The 12,435-nt window shown below is 44.5% G+C and overlaps 1 protein-coding gene across 3 annotated transcripts in view; it reads right to left on the reverse strand.

The window, feature by feature from the left end:
• heatr1 (HEAT repeat containing 1) overlaps positions 1 to 5,748 on the reverse strand; it is a 115,223-nt gene extending 109,475 nt beyond the window's left edge. For 2 of the 3 annotated variants that reach the window (XM_070889298.1, XM_070889297.1), the window contains exons 1-2: positions 5,663 to 5,748; positions 712 to 857 (exon numbers count right to left, since the gene is read on the reverse strand). In XM_070889298.1, coding sequence (XP_070745399.1) covers positions 712 to 853 — 142 coding nt within the window. In that variant the 5' untranslated portion in view covers positions 854 to 857; positions 5,663 to 5,748. Of the gene's footprint in view, positions 1 to 711; positions 858 to 5,662 lie in introns of those variants that run through there. The other variant, XM_070889300.1, reaches the window with a different exon arrangement.
• Between the last annotated feature and the right edge of the window lie 6,687 nt (positions 5,749 to 12,435).

The raw sequence follows: 12,435 nt of genomic DNA on the forward strand, positions 1-12,435 counted from the left end.
TGGAGGACAGAATTAATAATTCAGATGCTCCACAGTACCCTTGGGCAGGATAAGGATGGTAACATACTGTACATGATGAAGCAAGAACAGTATGTAAATACAATAATGTAATAATGGGCAACTTCAATTTAGCCAATATAAACTGGGAACTCTTTAATGGAAGTGATGCAACACAATCAGACATTCTGAACGAGGTGCAGGATTGCTTTTTAACCCAACATGTCATGGACCCAAGTAGAGGTAATTCATATCTAGATCTAGTTCTTCCAAGTGATCTGGACGGCATCCATGATAAGAGAAGTAGTGGAACCTTTAGTGAGCAATGATCACAATATTCTTAAGATTATCAGGCAATCAGCATCAGTAAGGACCAGAACATTTTTTGAATGACAAAGCGATAAAAGGATAAATTAAAAATAATTAATTGCCGCACGATATCTCTGTTCAGGAAAAACATTTTAAAATTATGCTGTTGAGTATGCACGTGAATACTCCAAGTAAGCTAAACTCCAAAATGTGATTGAGTGGGACAACTAAAATGGGAATAAAATACGATAAACTAGATATCCTAAGATATACAAAGTCTGCAAAAGACTCTGCAGTGGTGTTGTAGAAACCTGGCAGATGCAAGCACCTATCTGTGGCAGGCAGTAACAACTCACAGGGAAAAGTTGTTGAGGTATGGAAATGCAGAATGGATTCATCACTTACCTATGGCAAAGAAAGTGTCTCTGTCGATAGCAGCAGCTTCCTTACAATCAAACAACAACGACGCTGTTTCTCTGCGAGACAGGAGACTTGGATCATTCTGGGGGAGAGCCAAGCGTTTCAACTGATAGGCTAAAGAGGTCATTTTGCTTCCACCAAAAAAAAGAGAAAAAAGTAATGAATGCACAACATTTTCCAGGTCAGGCAACTTAACTTTTAATAAAACACATTTAAACGCTGGCAAGAACCTTGCTGAATAATGACATTTCAAATAACCCTTTTTTTAATTATAAATTGCACCATGTAGTGTAAAGTGACAGTTCTACTTTGAAGTACTTTCATCAGATTTAACTAGTTTTCTTGAAAAGATGTTTTGCTGCACAACACTTTTTCAGAAATTTATCATAAGTAGTTAATTGATGGTTCTGCATGGGTTTGAAGAATCAGCAGAGACAAGTTATCCAGAACTAAATTGATAAACCATCCAGGGGAAAGCTAAAGTTACAGTATTATATGTTACAGACTCCCCTACACTTTATTTTGTTTATTGTGCTCACATTTTTGTAAATATTTACAATTTTTGGTGAAATACAAAAATAAAATACATGCAAACATTTTTAAAGCCTATACATTTTAACAAAAGCAAAATAGTGGAAACACACAGCAGGTCTGTCAGTATTTTAAAACAAATACCAGTCACTGTTTCAATGGGGCAGAATTTGCAGTCGGTACGACAGCGTACTCTCAGACTATGACAGTATTATCCTCAACGCTGGTGCAGGAGCCTGTTTGCAAAGTGTAAGGGAACACCCGTCATGATAAAAAAGCATCAAATGAAGATTTTCTATGTAAATATATGTGAAAACACGATCTATTCGTGTTATATTAGTCATCATCATAGGCAGTTCCTCGGAATGAGGAAGACTTGCTTCCACTCTTAGCATGAGGATTTTGGCCTGGACGAGGACGCTAATGTTTGTGCGTCTGTCCTCCCAAGGGATTTGCAGGATCTTGCGGAGACATCGCTGGTGGTATTTCTCCAGCAACTTGAGGTGTCTACCATACAGGAGGGCGGGTATTACTACAGCCTTGCAGAGCATGAGCTTGGTGGTAGTTTTGAGGGACTGATCTTCACTCTTTTTCTCAGGCGGCCGAAGGTTGCACTGGCGCACTGGAGGCAGTGTTGGATCTCATCATCAATGCCTGCTCTTGTTGATAGATAGGAGGCTCCCGAGATAGGGGAAGTGGTCCACGTTGTCCAGGGCCACGCCATGGATCTTGATGTTTGGGGGGCAGTGCTGTGCGGCGAGGACAGGCTGGTGGAGGACCTTTGTCTTACTAATGTTTAGCGTAAGGCCGATTGCTTTCATACGCCTCGGTAAATACGTCGACTATGTCCTGGAGTTCAGCCCGTGTGTGTGCACAGACGCAGGCATCGTCTGCAGACTGTAGCTCGACGACAGAGGTTGGAGTGGTCTTGGACCTGGCCTGGAGACGGCGAAGGTTGAACAGCTTCCCACTGGCTCTGTCGTTTAGCTCCACTCCAGCGGGGTGTTACATTAGTACACCTATGGCAATCTGCAATGCATTCATTGCAGTCTGATTTGGGTTACTGTAACACCGAGCCTGCCTGAGGGATTAGCAAATCCCAAAACGTTCAGTTGAATATTATCCAAATGTACATCTCTGCTTGGACAGATAGATGTGGATGAAGGCAGCTATCAGGCCCAGCCTCCCTGACCAGTCCAGAAAAAACCTCCAGCCCTTCTATCTACTACAAAAAAACGCCACAAGTAATTGTGTAGCCAGTGTATTTGCTTTACTTGTTTCCTTCTCCGCCTCCATCCCTCGTCTGGATGGTCTCTGGGCCCTCTGCTTCTTTCTTGAATTGTGATTCAATTTTCCCCATCCACAATGTTCCCTAAAAGCTGCCTGTTCCCGGTGTGGCCTGTTTCCATTAATGCGCGGTTCCTTTAAATCTCTACGCATGCGCGTTATTTACAATAGAAAAGCCGGTGAGCGACTTGTGCGGGATTTTTCCCAGTACTGCGCGGCAGCGTAGCTTAGCATGAATATTGCCCATCCACCATCACTCTTCCACCCGGCTGAAATTGTTCTCCCATATAACAACTTAAAAAAAACACTCACTTGCTTCTAGTAAAAGACATTTTTATAGATCCTAAACTTTTTGTAAGACATGTGGAATTTCCCTACCCCCACACAAATCCTACTCAGGTCCTCCCTGACCACTTCTGTGATGACCTTGTTGGTAAAGATTCCAGCTTTTGCTCTGATCATGAAAATTAACTATGCTTTCAACTTCCATCCAACCCTCATCTTCACTTGGCCCATTTCTGATTATAACCTTTCATTTGTAGACCTCTCCATCACCATCCCCGCCAATGCACTTTCCACGGGCATCAATTACAAACCAACAGACTTCCGCAACTCCCTGGGGGTATGTATCTTGCCATCCCACTTCTAGTAAAGACTCTATTCCTTCTTCCCAGTTTCTCAGTTTGACATACATGTGCTGATAACTGCATTTTGGACACCAGATGTCCTTTTTTGAAACATAAGTAGTTGACAGGACCCTTGACCGTGTTTGCTCTGTTTCTCGGGCCTTATTCTTTCCCTTTGCCCTTATAACAGGCGACCCTTGTCCTCAACCCACTGGCCTCTATCGTATTCCACTATTTCCATCACCCACCAACCTACCTTTCCCTCTCCAGTTCTGGAAGGCCCATTCCCTCACAGCTACCCTTGTTCATTCTTCTACCACCCAGTTGTCCAGCTACTCCTCCTTGTTCATTTATGTCCTTTTCCACACCATTGTCCAGAGCTCCAAACACTTATTCTATATATTTACTGGAACTGAGTATGCTGCACTCACTCTTACCATGTAGTCTCCTTGACATGGAAACTATATGCAGATTAGTGAACGCTTTGTCAAATATTTCCATTCTGTTTGCAAGTATAATCTGATGTCCTGGTGAAATGTCACTTCAACTCTCTCCCCAAATGTCTTTTGCCTCCTGCAAGTTTATTAACCATCGTATTTTTCTCCTTGACACTCTGCAGCATTTTGATCGAAAGTGACTAATTAACTTCAGATCAAAGCTATTTCCATTTTCTTTACAGGTGTATACAACTTGCATTTATATAGCGCCTTTAACATGGTAAAAAAAAACATCCAAGGTGCTTCACAGGAAAGTTATCAAAATTTGGCACCAAGCCACATAAAGGAGATATTACGACAGGTAACCAAAAGCTTGTTCAAAAAGCATGTTTTAAAGAACATCTTAAAGGAGAAGAGAGGGGTAGCGAAGAGGAGAGACTTAAGGAGGAAATTCCAGAGTCTAAGCCTGGGCACTGAAGGCACAGAATGATTAAAATTGAAGATGCGCATGAGGCCAGAGTGTTGGAGGAGGTTACAGACATAGGGAGGGGCGAGGCCATGGAGGGACTTGAAAACAAGGAGGAAAATTTTAAAATCGAGACGTTGCTGGTCTGGGAACCAATGCAGATCAGCAAGCATAGGGGAAATTTGTGAACGGGACTTGGTGCGAGTTCCGACGCGGGAAGTAGAGTTTTGGATAAGTTCAAGCTTATGTAGAGTAGAAGATGGGAGGCTGGCCAGGAGAGCATTAGAATAGTGAAGTCTAACAAAGGCATGGAGGAGGGTTTCAGTAGCAGATAAGTTGAGGCGGAGGCAGAGACAGGCAATGTTATGGAGGTGGAAGTAGGCAGTCTTGATGATGGAAGTGGATGTGTGGTCGGAAGCACATCTCAGGGAAAGCTTGCGATCAGTCTGGTTCAACCTCAGATAGTGGCCAGGCAGAGAGATGGAGTCGGTGGCTAGGGTACGGAGTTTGTGGCAAGGTCCGAAGGCAATGGCTTCGATCCTACTAATATTTAAATTGGAGGGAATTTCTGCTCATCCTGAACTGGATGTCGGGCAAGCAGCATGAAACATCAGAGACAAGAGCAGTGGGTTGCCAGCATACATGTGGAACCTAACGAACTTGCCTGATGAAGAGTATACACCTGAAATGTTAGTTGTTACAAATACAGACTGATCTATGTATTTCCAGCAATTTTTGTTTATTTCAGATTTCAAGCATTTGCAATTTAATTTTTACTCTAAAACATCACCCTTCCACTTAAAATGGTCAACTTTAGCACTCTGTGCCACAAAAGTGGTGACTTTTGGCCCAGTTCAAACTTTCTGACTCTGTAGGAACTACAATACCACATTTGCTTCAAATATGCAACCAAGGTGGCATTAAAAGCAATACATGCACCAAATTCTAAATCTGCACCAGCTGACTGCAGGCCATACCATCTCAGAATGTCAGTAGGTGCCTTGTTATCATCCAGATGCAAAGAGGTCACCAGAATCAGACATGCAATTCCACAGAAAGTTTTACATTTGATACATTTTGTCAGATAGCACAGTCCAAAACCAAACAGGTGGAAAGAACTTAGGGATATCATGTGCTCTGACCCATTAACTCTCGTTCAGTTGGAGAAAGACTCACTCGTTTCAGTTCAAAAGTATCACCTATTTTGGTTCATCTCACTTTGAAATGGCACTCAGCTCCACCTGACCATGTGTTCGACAGTGTTTTTGATCCTACAAACTTCACAATTAACATTTCCCCAGTGTTGGCAGCCAGAATGTGATGAGACCAATGCCTCTTTTGTCAATAAGCCACTTTCATAAGCACCTAAGTGCTTTTAAAAAAACCTGACAAAGACCAGTTGAGATGATCCGTTAAATAATAAAACCATGGTAACTGACTGTCTGCAGGTAATTTGTGCCATTCCAAAATGTGAAACTGCACCAGTTACCTGTTCAGTGCAATAAAACCTGCAAAAATTAAACAGATGCACTTTAAAGTGTGAGTTACTGTTCCTGAGCCGCTCCCTCTGTGAATTTTATTAAACTTACCTCGGAATTGTTTTTCAACAAAACGTTTCAAGCCTCAATCTCCCCACATGGCAACCCGCACCTCGTCCCTGAACCGGAAGCGGAACCTCACCGCTCTCAGCTTGCGGCTGCCCGTCGCTCACAGCGCCCCCTGCGGATGGGAGGAGTGTTGCGGTTATCCGCCGCTCACAGCGCTCCCTGCGGATGGGAGGAGTGTTGCGGTTATCCGCCGCTCACAGCGCCCCTTGCGGCTGGAAGGGACGGTGCGGCTGCCGGAGCCCCAACTGACGTTGCAACAGTGACAATGAAAGTTGCCATTTGCCGTTCCATTTGTTGCCAATATCATTGCTCAGCGCTTTGACAGCACTGAAAACATTTTTTTGTCTCTTTTGTGTAGGGTTTGATTGAGACAACTGGCTGGTATTTCTGAAAATTAAGAGATGTTGGGGGTTTTATCCACTTTGAAAGAAAGACTTGGATTTATATAGCGCCACCTTTCACGACCACCAGACATCTCAATTGGAATACTTTTGGAAGTGTAGTCACTGTTGTAATGTAGGAAACACGGCAGCCAATTCCGCACAAGCAAGCTCCCACAAACAGCAATGTGATAATGACCAGATAATCTGTTTCTTTGAGTGAGGGATAAATATTAGCCAGAACACGAGGGATAACTCCGCTGCTCTTCTTCGAAATAGAGCCATGCAATTTTTTACATCCACTTGGGAGAGCAAACAGGACCTCAGTTTAACAACTTAGCTGAAAGACGGCACCTCCGACAGTGCAGCACTCGCACAACACTGCACTGGAATGTCAGCCTAGATTTTTCATGCTCAAGTACCTGGAGTAGGATTTGAACCCACAACCTTCTGACCCAGGTGTGAGAGTGCTACCCACTAAGCCACAGCTGACACTTTGCCCCCAAAACCTCGCAGAGATTCATTACCGTCATCACTCTTTCATTGTGCTTTTGGGGGCGTTTCATTTCTTACTGAAAATGTCCAATCAGCAAGTCCTTTTAAAAAAAATAAACACTGCTGTGTCCTTATAAGAACATAAGAATTAGGAGCAGGAGTAGGCCATACGGCCCCTCGAGCCTGCTCCGCCATTTAATACGATCATGGCTGATCCGATCATGGACTCAGGTCCACTTCCCCGCCCGCTCCCCATAACCCCTCATTGGTTAAGAGACTGTCTAGCTCTATCTTCAATTTATTCAATGTCCCGGCTTCCACAGCTCTCTGAGGCAGCGAATTCCACAGATTTACAACCCACAGAGAAAAAATGTCTCCTCGTCTCAGTTTTAAATGGGCAGCCTCTTATTCTAAGATTATGCCCCCGAGTTCTAGTCTCCCCTATCAGTGGAAACATCCTCTCTGCATCCACCTTGTAAAGCCCCCTCATATACATTTTGAGAAGATCACCTCTCATTCACCTCACAGTGAAGCCAATCCAGCTGACAAGCTCCCAACCCCTGAAAGCCTTTTTCAACAGCCTTTTGCACAATGCGGTTCCAGGCCCCATGACCAAGGACTCCACACTAGGCCGGGCCTGAACCCCACCGCAAGCCGCTGAGCCGGTTCAAATTCCATACCCAGAGCTCAGGCTGCGGTTAGGCCCCCCGTCAACATGTCCAAAAGCCGGTGAACAGTCGCGGCCCAAGATTTTCTCCCTCCTTCTATACCCTTCACCTCACATGGCCCCCCACCCACCCGGTCCAGCTTCCAGTTTACACGACAGCAGAGGCCACGGTGTCGGTCGCATTTAAAAATAGAAATGCCAGTTGTAGGTTTTAGGCCTCATTGTAATGTTTTGGGGCGTTTGTTACTCATGGAGTAAACTTTGGAAATATATTAGTTTTGTGCAGGAGTTGCACACGGTCGTTCCTCATGTCATTTTTATTTTTAATCATCTGGATGGCAGTTTTTAAAGAGTCTCCAAACTGAGAAATCCGCACCATAGCGGGGTTAGGGCCGTAGGGCACGAGGTCCAGAGTCTCAAGCCAGTCTTGGTAACCGGCCGCAACCACCGGCAGGTTTGGTCAGTCCAGGCAGGCTGAGCTCTCAGTCGAACCTGTGCCATTTGGACATGGCTGGTCTACCCTATAACCGGCAAAGATTCTTCCCTCCCCGTATTCAACATTCAGGAAGGATAGACAGAAAGGAAAAGGAGGTGGGGTGGCGTTGCTGGTTAAAGAGGAAATTAACGCAATAGTAAGGAAGGACATTAGCTTGGATGATGAGGAGTCGGTATGGGTGGAGCTACGGAATACCAAAGGGCAGAAAACACGAGGGGGAGTTGTGTACAGACCACCAAACAGTGGTAGTGAGGTTGGGGACAGCATCAAACAAGAAATTAGGGATGCGTGCAATAAAGGTACAGCAGTTATCATCGGTGACTTTAATCTACATATTGATTGGGCTAACCAAACTGGCAGCAATGCGGTGGAGGAGGATTTCCTGGAGTGTATTAAGGATGGTTTTCGAGACCAATATGTCGAATAGCCAACTAGATGACTGGCCATCCTAGACTGGGTGATATGTAATGAGAAAGGACTAATTAGCAATCTTGTTGTGCGAGGCCCCTTGGGGAAGAGTGACCATAACATGGTAGAATTCTTTATTAAGATGGAGAGTGACACAGTTAATTCAGAGACTAGGGTCCTGAACTTAAGGAAAGGTAACTTCGATGGTATGAGACGTGAGTTGGCTAGAATAGACTGGCAAGTGATACTTAAAGGGTTGACGGTGGATAGGCAATGGCAAACACTTAAAGATCACATGGATGAACTTCAACAATTGTACATCCCTGTCTGGAGTAAAAATAAAACGGGCAAGGTGGCTTAACCGTGGCAAACAAGGGAAATTAAGGATAGTGTTAAATCGAAGGAAGAGGCATATAAATTGGCCAGAAAAAGCAGCAAATCTGAGGACTGGGATAATTTTATAATTCAGCAGAGGAGGGCAAAGGGTTTAATTAGGAGGGGGAAATAGAGTATGAGAGAAAGCTTGCTGGGAACATAAAAACTGACTGCAAAAGCTTCTATAGATATGTGAAGAGAAAAAGATTAGTGAAGACAAACGTAGGTCCCTTGCAGTCAGATTCAGGTGAATTTATAATGGGGAACAAATGAATGGTGGACCAGTTAAACAAATACTTTGGTTCTGTCTTCACGAAGGAAGCCACAAATAACCTTCCGGAAATACTAGGTGACCGAGGGTCCAGTGAGAAGGAGGAACTAAAGGAAATCCTTATTAGGCGGGAAATTGTGTTAGGGAAATTGATGGGAGTGAAGGCCGATAAATCCCTGGGGCCTAATAGTCTGCATCCCAGAGTACTTCAGGAAGTGGCCCTAGAAGTAGTGGATGCATTGGTGATCATTTTCCAACAGTCTATCGACTCTGGATCAGTTCCTATGGACTGGAGGGTAGCTAATGTAACACCACTTTTTAAGAAAGGAGGGAGAGAGAACACAGGTAATTATAGACCGGTTAGCCTGACATCAGTAGTGGGGAAAATGTTGGAATCAATTATTAAAGATGCAATAGCAGCGCATTTGGAAAGCAGTGACAGGATTGGTCCAAGTCAGCATGGATTTATGAAAGGGAAATCATGCTTGACAAATCTTCTAGAATTTTTTGAGGATGTAACTGGTAGAGTGGACAAGGGAGAATCAGTGGATGTGGTGTATTTGGACTTTCAAAAGGCCTTTGACAAGAGATTGGTGTGCAAAATTAAAGCACATGGTATTGGGGGTAATGTACTGACGTGGATAGAGAATTGGTTGGCAGACAGGAAGCAGAGAGTCGGGATAAACGGGTCCTTTTCAGAACGACAGGCAGTGGCTCGTGGGGTGCCGCAGGGCTCAGTGCTGGGACTCCAGCTATTTATAATACACATTAATGATTTAGATGAATGAATTGAGTGCAATATCTCCAAGTTTGCAGATGACACTAAGCTGGATCACGGTGTGAGCTGTGAGGAGGATGCTAAGAGGCTTCAGGGTGACTTGGACAGTTTAGGTGAGTGGGCAAACACATGGCAGATGCAGTATAATGTGGATAAATGTGAGGTTATCCACTTTGGTGGCAAAAACATGAAGGCAGAATATTATCTGAATGGCAGCAGATTAGGAAAAGGGGAGGTGCAACGAGCCCTGGGTTTCATGGTACATCATTCATTGAAAGTTGGCATGCAGGTACAGCAGGCGATGAAGAAGGCAAATGGTATGTTGGCCTTCATAGCAAGAGGATTTGAGTATAGGAGCAGGGTGGTCTTACTGCAGTTGTACAGGGGCCTTAGTGAGGCCTCACCTGGAATATTGTGTTCAGTTTTGGTCTCCTAATCTGATGAAGGACGTTCTTGCTATTGAGGGAGTGCAGCGAAGGTTCACCAAACTGATTCCCAGGAGGGCAGGACTGACATATGAGGAGAAACTGGATCGACTGGGCCTGTATTCACTGGAGTTTAGAAGGATGAGAGGGGATCTCATAGAAACTTATAAAATTCTGACGGGACTGGACAGGTTAGACGCAGGAAGAATGTTCCCAATGTTGGGGGAAGTCCAGAACCTGGGGACATTGAGTAAGGATAAGGGGTAAGCCATTTAGGACTGAGATGAGGAAAAACTTCTTCACTCAGAGTTGTTAACCTATGGAATTCCCTGCTGCAGAGAGTTGTTGATGTTAGTTCATTGGATATATTCAAGAGGGAGTTAGATATGGCCCTTACGGCTAAAGGGATCAAGGGGTATGGAGAGAAAGCAGGAAAGGGGTACTGAGGTGAATGATCAGCCATGATCTTATTGAATGGTGGTGCAGGCTCGAAGGGCTGAATGGCCTACTCCTGCACCTAATTTCTATGTTTCTATGTCACACTTTGGCACATTGAATTGATACAATCTATTTCAAGCTTGTTTCATGATCAAAAGTCGGAGAAGAACCCCATTAGTTTTAAGCAGTGGTACCTCAAAGTGTTAGCAAATGAAGAAATGACTGGGAAAGGATCATATTTTAACAACTAAAACTAAAACCCAAGACCCACTAAATTGTAGCACTGCCTCAGCCCGGCGCACTGCACTGAGGCATTGGATAAGGAACACTAGAATCATCGAATCATCATAGAAATTTACAGCATGGAAGGATGCCATTTCGGCCCATCATGTCCTCGTCGGCCAACAAAGAGCTATCCAGCCGAATCCCACTTTCCAGCATTAGGTCCGTCGCCCTGTAGGGCTTTAAGTGCACATCCAAATACTTTTCAGGCAATGAGTTCCAGACTCCCACCATCCTCTATGTAAAGAAATTTCCCCTCAAATCCCCTCTAAACCTTCTCCCAAGTAATTTAAATCTATGCCCCCTGGTTGTTAACCCCTCTGTTAGGGAAACTAGGCAGAGAACAAAAGGGATATCCATAATATAAGGTGGCGCAAAGAAGATTGGATGGAAAATTTAACTTCGGTGGGAGCACAAAACGGGTGGTGAAGGATTGCCACACCACTGTACACCCCGCCCAATTTCCCCGCCCATTGACAGCGAGCGGCCAATCCGCTATTGCCCGTTTTCGCCTCTGCCAAGGTTAGAGTTTACCCCCATTGGATCTACTATCCCAGCCACAATGACCTGGAATGACTGAGCAGCAGTATTAGCCAGTTTTCTTAACACAGGCATATCAACGAAACAACCAATGAATTATTAAGCAGAACTAACTCTTTATTCACCACTGATTAGCAACAGCAGGATGATAGGGCAACAAACTTCTATTTTATGGCTTTCCAAGAGTGAAGGATGTCAGTGCACATATATTGCCGTGAGAGGCTCTGTGCACAACCCGGTGCCCTGTATGAACGATGTGGGATTTTATTTTATCAATATGCAGCTGGTATGCCACACCAGTGCAGGACAATGCAGATCAATTCTTGCTTTGTGGGATGCCTTATTTTTAAGGCAGTCATCTGTGCTACCCTTATTTGAAAGGAAAAGAATAAAAAGAGCACCCCTGAGAGACCAAGGCTATGACCTGCATAAGAACATAAGAATTAGGAACAGGAGTAGGCCATCTAGCCCCTCGAGCCTGCTCCGCCATTCAACAAGATCATGGCTGATCTGGCCGTGGACTCAGCTCCACTATAAGATCCCCCCTCATCCTTCTAAACTCCAACGAGTAAAGACCCAGTCTACTCAATCTATCATCATAAGGTAACCCCCTCATCTCCGGAATCAGCCTCGCGAATCGTCTCTGTACCCCCTCCAAAGCCAGTATATCCTTCCTTAAGTAAGGTGACCAAAACTGCACGCAGTACTCCAGGTGCGGCCTCACCAATACCCTATACAGTTGCAAAAGGACCTCCCTGCTTTTGTACTCCATCCCTCTCGCAATGAAGGCCAACATTCCATTTGCCTTCCTGATTACCTGCTGCACCTGCAAACTAACATTTTGGGATTCATGCACAAGGACCCCCAGGTCCCTCTGCACCGCAGCATGTTGTAATTTCTCCCCATTCAAATAATATTCCTTTTTACTGTTTTTTTTTCCCAAGATGGATAACCTCACACTTTCCGACATTGTATTCCATCTGCCAAACCTTAGCCCATTCGCTTAACCTATCTAAATCTCTTTGCAGACTTTCAGTGTCCTCTACACAACCCTCTTTCCCACTAATCTTTGTGTCATCTGCAAATTTTGTTACACTACACTCTGTCCCCTCTACCAGGTCATCTATGTATATTGTAAACAGTTGTGATCCCAGCACCGATCCCTGTGGCACACCACTAACCACCGATTTCCAACACGAA

This window comes from Pristiophorus japonicus, chromosome 9 (genome assembly GCF_044704955.1).
Source record: "Pristiophorus japonicus isolate sPriJap1 chromosome 9, sPriJap1.hap1, whole genome shotgun sequence".
NCBI classification, from domain to species: domain Eukaryota; kingdom Metazoa; phylum Chordata; class Chondrichthyes; family Pristiophoridae; genus Pristiophorus; species Pristiophorus japonicus.